Here is an 18520-nt window from a genome sequence, read left to right as displayed (position 1 = left end):
TTCAGTGTATGGCTCTCTCTACCTGTAGGTGAGATTCGGGAACTAGTTTACAAGTAAGAAATAAACGTGAAATAAATATATCGTAGCATTCTAGAAATAAGAAGTCTCAGTTTACCATCCGAAACAGCTCCTCACATCCGTTAGGATGAAGGAGAGAAATCGCATAAGGTGGATCTCATTATTCTCGAAAAATTGCTTTGTAGGGCTTCACAATCCGCTTACACTCGTCTTTATAGTTTAACCGCGCGGCACAGAGTAGAGAAGGGAGAATGCGTGGAAGCACGTGCAAGATCCCAGCACGAAACGAAGTGAGGAAGGTGTACTTCTTTTCGTTCCGCCAGTGAGGCGCATCAAGGTAAATGGGTTGGGTGTAAATTTTCGCGTGGTGCCACATTCGCAGAAAAACTATGGGAGCGGCTTCACACAGTTCCAGTTTTCTAGTGCTTTGGTGTGAAAAGTTGCCTCGTTGGATGAATTGATGCATTGAATGTTCATAGTGACTCTGATTTTTGGACTTGTAGGGGGCGTTTTGCATTTTCCTGTTATTATTGTGGCAGTATTCAAAATCGAAAAATTTCTCAAACGACTCCACTGCTAAAAGTTACGTCCCGAACCTTACCTATAGGGTTGAAGTATTCGGTTTATCGAGAAATTCTCCAAACGATGCCTTCAACGTGTATCACTTGGCTAAATAACGGTTGCGTAAATAGATATCACTCGGATAACGAATGCTCTCCAGATAGAAAATAATTTCATGCTAACTGGGTTGTATTTTGTGCTTACTTATGACGTTTATCAAGACCTAATTCTCTAGTCATTTTTATCTTCACATTTTCTTAATATTTATAGTAATTTATGTTTTATTTCTTATAATTACTGTGTTGAGTAGACGCTTTGTCTCTTCTATGCTTTAATACTTCTTCCTCGTTTCTCTCTCTTTTATCTACCGTTTTCGTCTTCATTTCTCCAGACTTTTTTCGGTACCTGAACTACAGTTTAATCATTACTTTCTAAGAGTACTGCAGTCTAATCACTGTGTAAGTGATCGCGTTCTATATGTTCATCCAGACATCCACTCAATATTATGTTGACAAAGCCACGTGTTTGTATTCGAATCATTTGTGTTAAGAATAGAATTAAGTCTAATCAATGTGTGAAACTTTAAACTAGTCGCGATTAGGAGCTTATTAGATTTCACTTATTATTTCTGAATCTAGAATATTGAATTGCTGAATTATTTTACATCACTGCTATTTTAGGAAATGACAGGATCAAGTGTTCAGGTAGTTTAGAGTTTGTCAATTGTTATATGTCATTAGCTGTCATATTTTTTGAAGAAGAAAGTATTTTGCCTTAGACAATAACATTTATAGAGTTCTGAACAGAGGTTTATTGTTCGTTAAGGAACATAAACTTTGAATTGCAAGAATAAAGTGGCTTTCGTAGTTAGAAGTTACCGTTTAATTTTAATCTTTGCTCACAGATCGACTATATTTCACAATATTTCTTTGTTATTTGACTTAGCATTGCTGTCTAGTTGTCATAATCCCTTATTCTTCATGAGACCAGCGCTAATATACAGATGAAAGCGTAAAAGGATTCAACATGGTTGAATCTTAAATTGAAATCGGTTTCTCGACTACTTATATGAAGGAAAGGCAACGATTGTTGATCATCCTTGTTACGATAGATGCTTCAGTATCGTCGCCTTCGCCAGAACCTGGACAGCCAGGACATTTCTAACATATCCTCTCAAGTACCTTATACAAACAAACTACCATCCATAAGAGAGATCAAAACGAATTTCGGCTTCTAGAAATCTAAAAGTGTTTTAGATGAGTGCTAAGAATCTGAAAATGGTTACAAAACAGGAGTGCATAATCGTCTCGATGTCAGGATTTTCGCCAGTTTTGGTCTCGGCATCATGTCAGGGTCACACCTCAATTCGTGTTAGCATTGCAGTTCATAACACTGTGGGAAGCTAACATCCTAGCATTACGGGAACTGAAGTAGTCAGAACAGCCTAAGCTCACGTTCTCTTGTTTAGAAGTGACCGAAACATTAGTCATAACGGCGACTATTGTGAATCCTGGCTTTTGCTGGACATAAATCATCGATAATTTTATCAAATGCTCGTAAAGGGAATTTTTTTATCGTGATTGGCAATCTCTGATCAGGAGGTTTTCGGCGGATGCAAAAGAGAAGAAATAATCGGTAAAATTGATCGTTGCGGAATGTGATGGTCCCTCGGACTACGAATGTTCGTGACCAGCATTGCTGAAGACAAGTTTTGTTCAGTTCTATTCGTTAGAACTGAAGAAAGGTGATTATCGCCTCGACCACTCTTTTTCCACTCTTCTTCGCCTTGCCTCGCCCATCATTCCTCTCCGAAACGCCGTTCGCCGCAACGCTGTTGGAAATGTTCACCCACATGATAATTGGATGTATGTAAAAATTACCCTCAGACTGGCGGACAAATATGTGCTCTTTATTATGGTATGATACCAATGTTGGTGTAGCGCAGTCGATAAAAGGTTCCGCCATTGCTGCAGCATGATCCATCCGAAGTTCGATTCCGCTCTAGCACCAACCAAGCCTTTCATCCCTGCGAGGTCGACAACAAATTGGTACAAGAATTGTCTGGGAGGATAAAAACACTGAACTTATGCATCAACTAAGCCCTGGAAGTCATTGTAAAGAGTAATTACGCGTTCGTAGGTCTCAAACGATACTGAATTGAAGCGAACGTGGGGGGCGCATCCTAAGCGGATTAATTAACGCCAGACACTTCATCCTTTATACCGACGTATTTTTACTTTAGGATGATGCCTAATCTGCAAGCCACATTCTTGATTGTTCTACATTTCCTGTACATGCTTGTTAAGGACACTGTATCACGAAATTGACGTAGTGAGAAAACCTGATGGGTAAATTACAAATATGACCGTACTCACGCTCAAATCCCTGATGGTTCGGAAAAAACGGTGTGGGAACCGCGTTTGTTCCTACGAAGTACGTCAAACTGCGCCCCCTTGTGCATGCGCTGCGTCCATCACCCGGGTGAAGATCAATGAGGTCTCCTCACCACCCTATCAGGTGAGGTAAAACCAATGATTAGGGAGTGAGAGGATCGGAGCGTGTACAAGGGAGCGCATTCTGACGTACTTCGTAGGAAGAAATGACGTTCTCACGTCGTTACGAGGGAACATCAGGTGGGACTGAGCGTGAGTACGCTCATTCTAGTAATCCACATCACAAACTCTATATTTTCCACCAGGTTTCGCCGCCACGTTAATTTCGCGATACGCTGCCTTCAATATTTCGTCGCTGCGTGTGTGTGCCGTATGCAAATTACTCTTAGACCACACTGGCCGGCACTCACTCCGCCTGCTTTCGCATGCCAAGCCACCGTGACAAGCTGTACCTGCGCAGCTGCCTGCTTTTGCGTCACGATTCCGGCTTAGATGCAAAAGAGGCCCATGCCAAGCTAATGAATATCTACGGCGCGAACGTCATCTCTTACGACGCATGCAAGATCTGGTTCGCCAAATCCAAGAAAGGGGATTTTTCTCTCGAAGATGCCGAATGTCTGGTCGGCTGATGAAGCTGGATTTGGAGGTGCTGCGTTCCACTGTGAGGGACAATCCCTGCCTTATCCGCCGGGAAATTGCGGCTACTCTCAGCTATGATCAATCGACGTATATTCGTCGGCTGGCAGTGCTCGGCAAGGTTAGAAAGCTTGATCGAATGGGTCTCGGATGGATTGTGTTGGCGATAAACTTATGCATAAACCGAATATGAACATGTAACATCCATGTTAAAACCAGTCACGTCTACTGTCATAGATTTCTAACAGTTGCGATATGGAGTACTCGAAATTACACTGGTTTCCAACAGTTTTTCTTCAAATGAATTTCCTTGATGAGTGTAAGATCAACTCGTATTACGGATACACGAGAACGGTTTTACGAAAAATTCACATTCAGGATATTTATTGACGTGTTCAGCTCTATGTATATCTACTCATTGAAAAAGTGAAATTTCCTCACATACACACCTTACGGTGTGCGTGAGGCGTGCGTGAGGTGTGTATGTAGGGAAGGAAACTTTGGGTAAGGTGTAGTTAGAGGGAGTGAGGGGAGCACTCTTATTTCTGATGGTAAATAACCAAATCAATCAGCATTCGAGGCTCTAAGACCCTAAGCATTAGTCTTAGAGGATCTATGACATGTAGGCCAAAGTTACTAGGAGAAGAAAGTAGGATGGAGCGTCCAGAAATGAAGGCGCGGTTGACTGCCCCACCCTAACTGCATTTCCCCCGAATTTTTTGTTGTCAGTTAACCTTCAAGTTCATTCAAGCTTCGAGCCTGTAAGTTGGTTAAGTAGCTAAACGACAAGTGTCATCGACAACGCGACGACGCCCCCGTCGTAACCAGAAATAACGAGGGCGGATAACTTTTGCAGTTACTAGCTTCGAAGTGTTTTTACCTGTGTTCAACCTCGGAGACCTGATTTCGAGCGAAAAAAAAGTGGGCTCGATGAGGTCGGACTGCTGCTGTTCGGTGGTATCTGCACTACTCCACGCTCTCTTCACCTCGCACACGCCAGGTGTCGTTCGGTCAGCTGGCAATGGCCGTCTCTACGGACCACACCCAAGATTCGACGTGAGGGCCTTTTTTTGATGCGCGGCTATCATCTACTCAAACACAGCCCTCTCTCCTCGTCTCTGGCCATCCCGCACTCTCTGCACGTCTCCACTCTAACTGTCGCGCTCTACAACTGGTTCCACGGGCAACTCCTCGCCCTCGTGCATGTGCCGGCCTGATGTTCAACGTCAGTAATTACGTGAACAGCTGATCTCATGCGATCTTACATATGCGCTTATATGTTCATGCGACTTCGCTACTGTTAGTATTGATTTTTCCCTTACTTATTGCTTGAGCACTCTGTATCTCAGCTTATACAAGCGTTGGCGTTAAGTGATAGTTGATCTCCGCCTGATTCAGTAACTGGGATGGCGCCGTAGCGGTAGGTCGAACGTACGTTCTGATCAATCCTTTGAGAGTGAGAACTCGCCGATCGATTATCGCGCTGTTCCTGATACATTGTGAGAATTGATAGGCATTGTCGATGAGTCACTGACCACCATAGACCCATCCTTTGTTTGTCGTGGAACGCTGACCGCATGATGTACTTCCCTTATTTTACTCATTTCTTACATTTCGTCGCAGGATTTTGTAATCACATTTGCTAATCATTCCGATATCCATATTTTTATATACTTTTTACAGTTCTGAATGCAGGACAGTCGCTATTATGGAGAAGGCTAAGAAAGATGTTGGGCAGAAGTTCCGCCGTATCAAGCACAATCTTGTCAAGTAAGTCCGATTAACTTTTAAACACAAAAATTGTACTTTCAAATATGAACATATTATGTAATCGTGAAGATCTGATCGTTTATTTTATCCATTGATATCTTGAATATTTCCATTGATTGCTTCCAACCTATCTGCGTTAGATTCGCAGTAGTCCAAGTACAGCAATTTGCTCGTATTATTCGATATCCTTCTTTTTCTTTGCAGTTCGACGAAAAAGGATGATGATGATGACTTAAAGATTGTCAATGCCCTCGAGCACAGAAATCAGAAGGTCATCAACGCTGTATCTGTATATAGAAAGCATGTGTCAAACACAGTAAAAACCGGGCTGCGTGAAGAGAATGTAGATAAGCGTCGGGTTCGTATCATCAAATTTTATGTTTTTTTTTTTTTGAAGAAATGATTTTGTTCTTCTCTCTACCTGACATTTGTTATATAGAACTCTGTTTTAACAGTAAGGCTCACGTTTTTGAAATCTTGCGCTTTTTACGTCTGTAAAATTAATCAGCATCATTGTTGTTCTGATAACACATTGAAGAACAGTGGAGATGAGTCAACAAGTCGATAATCGATTTCAGAAAAAGCTGGATGAATTTTCGCTCTGCGCGGATTTGCGTGACATATCGTCAGATCTCGAAATATCGCATACTACATGCCTCCATAAAGTTATCCAGAAGATCAGTCAAGCATTGCAAGTTGTCGTCGACGAAAAGGTATTTATTATTTAGAATTTATTATTATTTAGTATTGGAGTTTACTGAATGGCTATATTCCACCATTATTCTGTGGATATCACTCGGAAGAGTAGCGCTTAACCCACTGCGTAAGGCACCGTTCATTAACTTTTCTATTTCAAGTAGAAGTCAAAATGACGCATTCAAAAGGGAGTGATCAATGCGGAACACTTTACTCTGTATCCTTTCATTCTCTCTTCCCAGAAAGTCAATGCTATTGAGGTATAACTCAACGTTTTTGTGAATATCTGCTTGAGAAACGTCATTATTGTAATGATTGCAGCAGCAATGTGTTACATTTGTGTGCGTTTTATACGTTTTGGCTTCCTCTTTCTCTACTTTTGGATCCCTTAGGATTTCCCTCCATAAAAACCCACTGAAGGTATCCTTCAAGCAATCAGCACCTTGGAGGTTTCTGATTTTGAATTTCTTGAAGTTGACTTCTATCCGTAAATAATCCATAATCAATAATAGGAAATTGTTCAATAGAGAGGGTAAAAGGAGGAGAGTGAATGTCATTGTATTAGTTCGTTCTTACTAAATTTACTTTTCTGAACGTCATAATGACATCAAAAGCCGACTATCCGTAGTTTTTATTCCACGCTCACAGGGTTAAACTTTTACACCCAATCTAACACTTATTACAGTAGAACTGCTTTAAAATTTGGGTACATTTGCTGTAAAGCTTTCAACGCTATGCTGGAACACAAAAGGTCTTTTTTTTTGCAAAAGTAGACGTCTCATGAAGTCTGCTTTGCAGAGCGCGTCAGTTGTTGCTATTATAAAGTGAATGGTGTTGGTTTCTTTTTCGTACTTCCAGGATAATTTTCCGTGTTGTAGGTCAAGCACGACATGATGATAGAGAAACGAGTTCTTGATGATTTGGTTCAGTTTCAAGACATGGAGAAGGCTTTATGTAAGAGTCGGGAGCGGTTGAATAACGCATTCACTGGTAAGTAATGATTTTCGGTTGGTGAATTAAGTGGGATTAGAGAATAGAAGCATAGTTTTTTTTTTTGAATTCTGCTAGACTAAGTTCAGTGTATGACGAACCTTACACTGAAATATTTTATTTGTTAAGAGAAAAATCATAATAACATAACTTTTGTTATTTCCTGTCTGTCCCCACTTATCTCTGCTATGAGAACCTGACTGCGAACTATGATTTCTGTTTGGTTTTGACGTAAACCTTTGAAAACAGTTAACTCGATGTGGTCGTTAGCGTCGAATACTGACTTTGCTTCTTCAAGAGGTAGCTGAAACTTTTTACTAGAATTTTTTTTAGCATATATTTTTTTCGCATTAACGTTCATGCTACAGAAATCTACGCTTTTTTATTTTTTGTTCACACTTCACGTTCAATAAAACTGAAATCCACATGTAGTTCCCGTTATCTCACGTTTCATTTCCTGAAAAATTCCGAAGAAGTTCCTGGTTTTTCTTTCCTTTCATACCATTTTCTCAGTGAGCAGACGTTTTGCTACCCTGTCATGTTAACTTCAAATGAAAAAAGTATTTGAGAAGAGTTGTAAGATCTAAAAAATCTAGCTTTTTGTTTCTAAGATGTCGACATAGCAAAGAAGGCGCTGGAAAAAGCGGACAGCGCAAGCAGCAACATCCCCCAACTCCAAGATTCGCTCGATGCTGCTCAATTAAAGCTCGAGAACCAAAAGGTGCGACTCTATAACAGAACTGAATATATCTTTTTAGCTTAGTCGCGTTTTATAGGACAATACAATCACAGATGTGTACTCTCTGGCCGCAAAAGAGCAAGAAATTGCAAAGGTTAGTAATTGATTGCTTTTTGCGCGTGCTGTCAACCTTGCTTTTTTTGCTGTGGAAGATCTCAGCTGCAGTTAGCATACGCCTGCATGTTGAGTAGTCCACTTTTACACTGAAAGAGTAGCTAGAAACTTAAAACTGGATCTTGGTTATTGTGAGATTTTGAGTAGAATGGACGACCTCTAACAGAACACGAATTTCGATGTTTTGAATTGGATGCTGAACATACATGGAAACTAACTGTCTAACAACTAATCGTTTTTCAATGTTTAGGTGTTTGCCGCTTTACTTGAAGAGCAGCTTGAGTATCATCGTGTGGCGATGCGTACACTGGAGATGGTTTTGCCGGAAATTCGTCGGGACATCGGTAACTAAGAATTGGATTTTTCGTTATCAGTTTTCTTGTCGATTGTGTCAGACGTTTTTCTATATTAATACAATATAGGTGCAGCTTCCCTCTTCTTTCTTTATATTTCTAATGATACGTGTGTTTGAATTTGTGTCGGATAGAAATGAAATTAATTAGATTCAGATAACGCTCGTCCTCGTCCGGTGTTTGGCGTTGATCTCACCGAGCATCTCCGCCATACTCAGGGTCGTGTAGCTGTTGTGTTAGAGAAATGTTGTTCAATGATTAGAGCGAGCGGATTCGCAGAGAAAGGTACGACAACTCTTACACGCAGCCAACAAAAATCAGTATGTGCTGACCTTTCGTCATTGAATAATTATTTTGTATGTTCTAATAGACTTCTTTGACCAGTACTTTTTGCGCCTTCTGCGTTCTCTTGCTCCAAAAGCTTCTTTTTACTCTTATTGATACTCAAAGTTCTTTTACTAGGTCTGTTCCGGGTAAACGGAAACAACACGAAAATCCGAAGGATGAAGGCAGCGTTTGACGCAGGGCAAATCGATGTGAGACTGCTGAAGTTTTAACATTTCTCTATGAATATCTGAGGCAAAATGGGTAGTTATTACTCTTTCAGATTGACGAGCGTGCCTACTACCTGGATCCGCATTCCGTTTGTAGCGTTCTGAAGAGCTATTTAAGAGAACTTCCAGATCCTCTTCTAACTCACCGACTTCATAACGACTGGGTTAACGCTGCAAAGTAGAGTCCTACTCGTCTTTTCCTACTTGTCATTACTGCATGTAAAGTGAACTAGTTCAGGTTAGAAGATGAGTCTAAACTGCAAGCATTCGAGCGTTGCATCGGCGAGCTTCCGGCTTGTCACCGACACAATCTCACCTACCTCGTCAATTTTCTTTCGGAAATGTTGCAGCATCAAGAACAGACAGCGTGAGTTATTTTTTTCATCATTGTGAAATTAAGAGATTAGAATATCTCTTCGTAATAGTGGTAGTAAGACTCACATCAGCTTCCATTATGTTCCCCGATTTTTTTTTTCGATTCAAATTAGTAGGACTTCAAATACTTTCGATTTTGTTGTAGCAACCATGTTCAGCGTTCTAATTATATACATTATATATATATATATATTTGATAATACTTTGTCGAAGTCACATTCTTGAAAATTTTACTCTTTCAGTATGAACTGTAGTAATCTCGCTATTGTGTTTGGCCCGAATTTACTAGGCGGTGATATTGATGGAAATAATGCCGTAGGAACTAAAGTGAGTTAGTTTAGCTATCCATTTCTCTTAATTCCTCAGTTAGCGAGATAGCAGTAATGTTTTGAGATTGTTGAAACGCTGCTGAAACATGCGTCGAGGCTCTTCGGGTGTCCTGTGATAAGCAATAACGGCCACGGTGGTGGTCAGCAATCATCTGGACGTGGACTTACCGTAGACACAAACTCACCTCCGAAATCAGGGCATTCGAAGGAAAAGTAGGATTGCTTTTCCTCCCTTGAATTTAAGTATCTTTTTTTCGACAAATATCAGTAGCGGAATTCTTAGTGGTTCTTCTGGGTCTTTTTTAAGATCCGCTGAACGCAAATAAACAGTGTAAGCATTTCAGGCTAGAGCATGGTAGTATTACATCATGGGGGACTTCGCCACGAGGAAGGCCAAAGGAGCGCGCTCCACCACCTCCCTACGTTACACCAAAGACTGGTAAGTTGATTTTCTTTAATGTTCCTATTGTTTTCCAAGGTAAATAAAACTTTTCAAAATGTCCTAGCATTATATCATTTCCTGAATTTATCGATAACATCGCAGTAAATCACAGTAGTTCTTGGAGAAGCTCGATTTCTTTTTGTTTTCATCTTTAATGAAGCGGATTCCTTGCGTAACAATAGAAAATGTTAGTTATTAAGATATCTCCTTCTATTACGCAGCATTCGCTTATATAATTGAAGTGTCATCATTATCTTGCAAATTATGTGCCAAAGCATTATAAATTATGAAAGCTGTTATGAATATAACTACTGTAAATACCTAATTACATTTATATAGCAATTGATTTTGAGGTCAAGGATTTTTCAGGCTCACTAATTGACCTCAGCGATGAGTGCAATAACACGGACCAATCCGCGCATACCTCTATTGATGCAAGGATCGATCCTAACCTTACACAGAGTGAGTGGTAGTTTATATGCTTAGCTTCTTTGATACTTCTTTTGTTTCCTCGACTACTTGTTTCGAACCATAACTTCTACTCCCATAGCTCAATCTCTGATGTCTGCTGATCTGAGTGAATCCTTCGGAATGTCGCCTACTGCGACCGCAGAATCAGATGATTCTTTTGACGAGTATCAGGATGAATCGCTTCCTGGAAGCATGTCGCGAAGTCAAGGAGATATCGCAGCTGCTTCTCTTGGTACTCCTCAGCGTCCTCCTCCTCCGGTACTTATAATTCTATGTTAAGTACGCATTGAGTCCTTTTTTAAGGCGATTTTGTGATTTTTGCTTTCAGACTTTTCGGAGTGGATCGGAAAGCTCAAATAATCGTCCACTGTCATATAATAAAGCAGTTGGAGTGGAACCAGTTCCAGTGCCACGTTCTAGGACCTCTCGTTCAGTGATCGTAGAGAATTCATCCTCGTCCAGTGGTTCGGGATCTCTGAAAAGGCCATCGATATTGAATCGAGAGGACATTGTTGGAGCGGATGCGTCGAACAGGTTTGCTTTCCGGTCACAACTTTCCTTCTAAATCTCCATTAGCTTCTGTGCAAAAACAACTTTCACAAACGCTAATTAATTAGTGATTGTAAAATTGTAATTTAGTTGTTAAACTCACATAGCATATTTCGGTAAGGTAAATTTGTCTTGTCCAGATTGTACTAATTAACCAGATATTTTAAGACAAGCAGGTTGAAGTGAATACTTTCACTTTTATGTTCGTGCTCTGCTAAAAGAAACTGCACACACTCACCCGCGCACCTGCATATACACCTGCACGCCTGGACATTCTAATTATGAAATTTTTCAGAACGATTATCCGATAATTTTCAGCTTTAAAACAGTTGTGGCCGTAGAAGCACCCCCATTGCCGGCCCGCAACAAACCGCCACTTCCAGCGAAGCCTAGAAGTGGAGACAATGAGACATCGCGTCTATGAATGTTCACTTATAAGGCGTAAGATTTTTGCTTTGAATTGAATGCTCGCCGAATTCTTTCTGTTAGGAATCTTCTAAGCTATAGCCAAGTCATTGTTTTTTGTTTTTGATGATTTCACCCATGTTATTCATTAACTCGATTCGCCTTAGTTGATAGTTGAATCTATATAGTATCTCTTACCTGTTGTTCAACGTATATTGACGAAACAGCCGAATATTATGCACGCAATAACTTTCCGGTGAATACGGTCTTTTATACATTTGAGTTGTAGTCTCTGGGTATTTCCTACATTTTTCTAGAGATGTTCCATTTTATTTCATATGTATCGTTTTCATGTGATAGTACTTTGCGATTTCCTTGTTGTGTTTTGCTTGGAATAGTTTATAAAGAAAACCCTACCTTTTTTCTTCTGCAAATCCTAGATCACTTGTTCTTCAAACTCACACAAGCGTTCTGTCAACATGCTGACAATCTCCCTTATTGAAACCTCAGCAGTGTGAACTGTATTTGTGTTTTCTTGTTTTGTCAGCTAGGTTCTCGTTAAACTTGACTTGTGCCGTTATATTTCGACCTCTTCTCTATCCTATCTAAGGCCTAAAATTGGGGAGATGGATGGGATATGGATAGTTAGCCTGGCAATTTTCCAAACAATGCAACGTTGTACGTGTAACTTACGTCACATGTTGTTGCCAACCGATGGTATTCTACCCTAGGGATTGGGATTCGAGCATATTTTTCTTATTTGCCCGGGCTCGCGAGTGTGCGTCGACTTTGGCGGGCTAACATATAGCTCTGTTTCATTTAACATAATTAATCTCATAGATGTGGCTGGCGGTCCTGTTTGGATAACTAAAATAAAAAGGAGCAACACAGATAATTGCTGATATTTCTTTGATTAACGATAACCGTTGACAATTGTATTGGGCAAACTGCTGTAGCAACTCGAAATCGTTGTTCAGTGGCGAACGCATTGTTGTTGTCACTAGAACTCAGCCTTAGATCCTTCACATTTCGACAGCGACACATTTCTAAATTTGGCTTACTTTGAGATAACGACGCAACACGATCCAATTCCGTAGAGTAATTACCGTAAGACCTTAAGAAGTTCTGGTAAACACCGTTGTAGGTGTCCGCTGCGTCACGATAAAAATAGACGGAGCGGCTGCAGGAGTTTCTGCCCTAAACTTTTCTAGAGAACCTCTTTTTTAGAGATAATCCTTGTCCAATCCACAAACTTCGTTGACATAATATTTGTTAAACGTTTCCTCGTGCCTCTCCATAGTCGTAATCGTAATTTTGAAGAAGTTATAAGAAGAGCCCAAGGGGGACACGAATACATCATGTCAACGACTGGATATCTTAAGGAAGCTACATTAAATTAATACTGTTATTAATTATTGTTATTAATTTAATGCATAACTGCAAATGCGATACTTCTGAGTACCAACTATCAATCGGAAATGATGCAGCTATTTGTTCGCCATTGTGCGAAACTTCGAGTCATTAGGGTACTGATGGTTCAGTATGTTTTTGTATTTCCACAACAATAAAGCTAACAAAGGTGGCAGAACGTACGATAAATCATTGACGAACATCACTTGCGATAACTTGTCCTTAAACGCTATCGTAAGGACCTGCATTGCTGTGTTTGGAGTGTAAACAAGGAACATGATAAGAGCCGAAAGCAATAGCCGACAGTCATTTGAATTGCTCTGAACATTTCCCTGAATATTATCGTAATAAAAATGTAAGCGGGTATCCCATTGTTTTCAGCAAATCCAAGGTTGTTGTGATATACTCACATTCGTGATTTGTTTACGGAATAGCTGTCGAATTCTACAAACTGTAGAAATATACATGATTAGGGAAGCAATCGTTGCGGATGTGGAGGAGACCATGTCGACGAGAGCCAATACCTTAGAAGATGTGGTGACATATAGAATAAAATTTTCTCGAGATTTTCTACCTTGGTTGACTCCGGATCCGTCTCTAGACGCAAAGTGTGCTGACTTGCATAAACCACATACTTGAACTCATATTGGGAATTTAGCACTATTGGGAGCATAATTGTTAAAGGTACTATGAACTGAGCACTACGTACCTGCCATATAAACCATGGATTCCAAATCTGAAAACAGCAGTGATAGTAGACTCAATTCCGAATGTTCGATTACTTCGTTTCTACATGCATGGATAAATTGAAAATGAAGAAAGAGTTGAAATCTTATAGTAAATTGTATTTTTGCTTACATTTTGAAATTACAAAGAATCTAGTGGATACTTTTTTCCAGCGTTCGATAGGGGAAAAAGGTACAATGCTACATCGCTGACAAAACTATTTCTTAGTTTTAAAGAAACTACTATAAATGAGAGAAAAAGTGACTTTGCGTCGTCGCATTTCTATATACTGTACCTACTCGTTACTATGCCAAACATCTTTCTATCGAAGAAGAGAAGAGTCGAATTTTTCTCTTTGTGGTATTACATTCAGTTCCAAATTACATTCTCAAAACTGAATTCCGCGGTACGCTATTAGACCTATTACTAAAAGTTTTATAATGAGACACGTATTTCCCACTGATTACTGCGACATGCGTTAATTAAATCACTCAGACTCGTCGATGAATGTAGCTGAAACGTCATCAAAAAACTGTAAGACTTCACTGGATAGGCAAATCGTATTAATGCAAAGTGAAAAAAAGAAAAATTCCGATTTTATTCGACTCAAATAAAATTCAACTTCATTTGTTCGAATAACACACACCAGAATATTCCATACCTTTTCATAGCTAACCGGCCTCATAGCTGATGTGAGTCGATTCGCAGCTACAGAAATTTCCCCAAGATACACAACCATCTTTATGTAGTAATGTAATCCTATAGATATCGGAGGCACCACTGTTAGCAACTGTGAGTATGTAGTAAAGAATTCGTTGAGCAATCCGTATTTCCGGAATCGCATAAGCACAGTGAATTCGAGGTAAAAGAACACGTCAGCAAAGAACTGAACGCAAACACATAACAATATCCGTGATCGGCTAACACTGATAACCCACATTTGTCGCACAGAGACAAAAAAATGACCCTTGCAGGAACGGCTCATGTTTTCTTAGTCTTCTAATACTCAGTAATATAAGAGCATAAATTAGCATCGAGAACGTCCCGAATATAAACATAACAAGCTGAAGTGGAGGCATCATTTGAAAAATGGAGAATTCGTCCAACTACGTTGACAAATTTCGATTGGTAATAAACCTCATAAGCTGATATCCTGCAAAGTTTTTTTTAACACAGAGATGTAACCCAGGACTAATTATAGCCTAGTTTAATATACGAAGTGGGACTACGAGATGTGAAATGCAGCATAAAAGCATGATATATCCTGCAAAAGAGAGGTTTGCTGGTTAATTAATCATTTCTACAACGAGAAATCGGTGCGAAGCTTCATTTGCAAGGCAGTGCACCTGTAAGCCCATAATTTCTAGGCCATGCTATCTTTAAGGATTCTCTCCAATTTTCCCAGCCTCGTAGGATCAGGATCTCATAAAGCGATGACAGTTCTTTGGGACTGTCGCGGTGTTGACGCAATTAATGCGGATGAGCGTATTCTGGCTTAGTATTATCACCCCTTCGAAGAGAAATAACTTTGTGCACGCTCCTGCATAAGCAGTACACTTTCCTATGCTGCTATTAAGTGGCGGAGGTAGATTTTTAAAACTATTCTCCCTTCTGTTCGCGTACCACGACATGACGATGGGTATAAAGTATCTACGTGGTCATTCCTTATGAAAACGATTCAGACATGAAGTGGATTCGTCTGACATTTTGGCAGAAGACATTAGAAAATCGGTCTATAAAAAAGAGGAAATTTATAGAACTAAAGATTTCTCTGAAATGGAAAAAAACGAGGAACTGTTGCGTAAATTAGGTTTATGTGCAAGATTGAACTCGCTGATTTGAAAGCAATCACATTGCACGGAGTAATGAGAGACAGCGCACTTCAATAAGCTGGCGAGCACGTTTGAGCTATGCAGTCGAGAAAAAGACAACTCTGCAGAACTGTAAGCAAATTCCTATAAAAATTTCCATTTCAATGAAACGTAGTCATTAATGAAGTCAAGGAGACTCTAATGCATGAGAATTAGCTTGAATTGAAATTGTCTAGAGGAAGAAAGGTCCTTAGACGCACACTACGATTCCATAGACAATCTCAGGGAATGGATCACAGAATCTCAGAAATTTTAAGTAAACGTTTCGGTTATCTATATCTTCCCGATAAAGCTGCTAACTGCTGAATTTCTGTGCTGCGTTCGTGAGGAATACAAGCTAGGAATACATGAGTGCGGGTATAGATCATGCATATTTATATCAACGTATATTTATTTATTTATTTATTTACATACACCAATGGTGCACCAGAAAAGAAATATAAAAAAACGGAACACACTTTGTCTGAGTCACAGAATCTTACGAACAAAAAAAAATTACAAACGTTACTAAAACCGGAACCCAACTTACTGTCAGAGAAGACTGTCGCTGTCCTATTTTGCGGCGGATTATAGGTCCAACATGTCAAACATGTCGTTCTCCTACTCCAGAAGGTGAAGAATCCTCTTATGACATCTACTTTCCTATCCAGAGCGCTTACCATTGATCCAATTATCGAAACATCAGGGCTCGGACAGCCGATTTTGCCCAAGGCATAAGGAGCACGTTTGAACTAGAAGCGAATCTGACGGGGGACCTCAAGCAAGAGGGTTCACCAACGGCAAGCGGCAGTCAAGACCAAGCCTGCCAAAAGATGCGGAACTCAGCAAGGAAAATTCTCTTTCAAGATATATATCTTGAAAAAATTAAAAACTGGATGTGATGTCGATATTCCTTGAGCAAGGAAAAAGAAAAGAAGCTTTCTTTTGTTTGCGAAAAAAGAAAACGTGTAATAGAACATTGGAAGACAGCGTATTATGCAATATGATTTGCACTGAAGGTTGCCGCCTCAGTTTTTCGACCACGTTCCATTTCCTTATTTTTCACCACTGCCCAGTAGTTTAATGTGAGAACAAAATAGTGCGGGAGTTTTCATTTTCCAGAAGAGTGCAGATTCCTTCAGGAACTTGACCTTATACATGCTTCTATGATAGAACACAGTTTTTCAATTCCCTGAAATTCAGCTCGTGGCCATCAATACTTCACACATAACGTTTCCGTGAAAACAAGAACAACGATCCACTGATTTCAACTTTCGAACTATTCTTACACTTAAATACATCGCGTTACGCGTCACTTTATTGAAAGAATTCTTACATGTCTTCCTCCAGCATCTGGATAGCACTACATTCCTTCGTTTCCGTTTTCGCTTTCATCCTTCAGGATGAAAACGAATTAAGCATGAGGTTTATCCACAACAGCAGTTTTCCTGTAATCGGACCCCTATCAACTTTTCGAGAAAAAAACATTATTATGAGCATATGCAAAAAAGCCACTAATTCTTCCGCGCATGAGATCCACCGACATAGCGTGGTTGTTCCGAAACTGTTTTCTCATGTTACCTGAGATGAAGGCCGCCATTATGTCATCAAATTTTGAACCAGTTCCTTCATTGAACTTCATTTACTTCAAGCAAGAAATCCAGCTGTTACACCGCGATTGGAAGCTCACTTGGCTCTCAGACCGGCTATCATTCAACTTTGATTCTTTCCGAATCTTATCACATTCCTCAATCTTGTGTTAACTCCACTGGACATCGTCATTTGGCATTTTCACCGGTTTTTGTGACAGTGTGTTGAAGAGGTCAAGTCGCGCCAAGGACGCTCCAATACGTAGCATTGACTTGGGCGGTGGACGCTTTTCGGTCAGCAAATGTGAATCCACGTTAAAAGGACGAAAGAAATTGAAAGTGAGAAAATGTTCTACTCAGTCCAAAAGCTCAGGACGTTTTTGTTTTAGGGTAGCTAACTTTTCTAGTAGATATGTAAAATTCAGAACTCTTGTTTCGCCAAATCTTGGCGAAGCAGTGGTTAAAACTGGTTGACACAGGCGAAAGGTCCACTCACTCACCTCCAAAAGATTTTTATCGCTCTGTGATGCGATTCACTACGATACTCTCTACACCGTTTTCTAAGTTGATGCATACAATATCCTCAAATTTTCATTCTGGGAAAGTAGGTAATTCACTATTTGGCATGTATTCTTCATTTACTTTCACTGTTCTCTGTAACAACTCCTTAAAAGTACAATTGAGTAGCATGAAAAACAAAGTCTTAGAATCCAATTTAAATAATACTGGTTCTACATGTAAATAATGCTATGATACTGGTGTATTAAACACTTCTACATAAACTTTATCAAACTCTTCAAGATGATTGGTTAGGCTTCTTGCTTCCTAGGAGATATTAGTACACTATTACAGTGACACAAAAACTTGTGTCGGAGTTGTTCAAACTTTTCGACTTGTGATTCTTTCACTTCTATCTGAATTCTGTTCGTTTTTCTTCAAAGTGGCAAAAAAAGAAGCACATTTTAAAGTGCCAAATCTTTACGAGGATATACATATTACCTTCTATATGAAACATTCGTTTTAATGTGAAATGGTCCCTGAGAAAAGGGGAGAATTCAGCCATCAACCTTGAACTTGCTTCTTAGCGTTAATAAACTTAAGTCAAGAAATGAAGCTAACGAAGAAAAGAAGTTAAGTTCGAAAATAAACTCTGAAGCAACGATACAATGATAAAGAATTCTTTAATTAGTTAAACGAAAAATCTCAAAAAAGTGCAGTGTGTTCCTCTTGGTGTGAAGATTCTATTAAAGGCAATGTTTGCAGAAGCTTTCTATGAGGGTCACCGGTGCAAACAATTCTGGTGAAGAGTTCCTCGTCGCGTAGACCCGCTCCTGTTTTGCGCCTGAAGCTTCTGATTACCAGATTTCTGGAGGTTCTCTCGTATACTTACTGAGAAACTACCTTTTGTGAAACCTGTAAACCACTTCTCGAACCTGATCTGCTAACGAATTGAACGAAACATTGAAAACTCTCCAAACGTTGCCTTTTATCAAAACACCTTTTTATGAAAAGATTTGGATTAAGTGCACGAAAAGAGCTTGTCTTGTCGA

General features: G+C 39.8%; 2 protein-coding genes across 4 annotated transcripts; one reads left to right on the top strand and one right to left on the bottom strand.

The window, feature by feature from the left end:
* Positions 1-8: 8 nt before the first annotated feature.
* On the top strand, positions 9-11414 carry RB195_026269 (uncharacterized protein; the record flags this gene model as incomplete). 2 transcript variants are annotated; one of them, XM_013447078.2, is made up of 19 exons in its annotated part: positions 9-28; positions 5304-5378; positions 5583-5736; positions 5957-6091; positions 6953-7064; positions 7676-7785; positions 7841-7897; positions 8168-8261; positions 8427-8555; positions 8733-8806; positions 8878-9002; positions 9063-9191; positions 9442-9526; positions 9593-9741; positions 9873-9967; positions 10340-10432; positions 10521-10699; positions 10770-10975; positions 11309-11414. In XM_013447078.2, 19 exons carry the CDS (start codon positions 9-11, stop codon positions 11412-11414), a joined length of 2127 nt encoding a protein of 708 aa, XP_013302532.2. The 2 variants fall into 2 exon arrangements, with proteins under 2 accessions (XP_013302532.2, XP_064070632.1); XM_064214751.1 differs by lacking the exon at positions 9-28 and adding an exon at positions 3398-3540.
* Positions 11415-12229: 815 nt separating this feature from the next.
* RB195_026268 (uncharacterized protein) lies at positions 12230-14613 on the bottom strand (the record flags this gene model as incomplete). 2 transcript variants are annotated; one of them, XM_064214750.1, is made up of 11 exons in its annotated part: positions 12230-12262; positions 12320-12441; positions 12502-12509; positions 12569-12592; positions 12649-12771; positions 12989-13137; positions 13216-13329; positions 13380-13439; positions 13515-13541; positions 14193-14417; positions 14470-14613. In XM_064214750.1, the coding sequence occupies 11 exons, from the start codon at positions 14611-14613 to the stop codon at positions 12230-12232; spliced, it is 1029 nt and encodes a 342-aa protein (XP_064070630.1). The 2 variants fall into 2 exon arrangements, with proteins under 2 accessions (XP_064070630.1, XP_064070631.1); XM_064214749.1 differs by having other exon boundaries at positions 12502-12575; positions 14193-14516.
* Positions 14614-18520: the final 3907 nt, after the last annotated feature.

This window comes from Necator americanus, chromosome X (assembly GCF_031761385.1).
Source record: "Necator americanus strain Aroian chromosome X, whole genome shotgun sequence".
In the NCBI taxonomy this organism is placed as follows: domain Eukaryota; kingdom Metazoa; phylum Nematoda; class Chromadorea; order Rhabditida; family Ancylostomatidae; genus Necator; species Necator americanus.
Note: the sequence above shows the minus strand (reverse complement) of the source record. Positions and strands in the feature narration are given on the sequence as shown.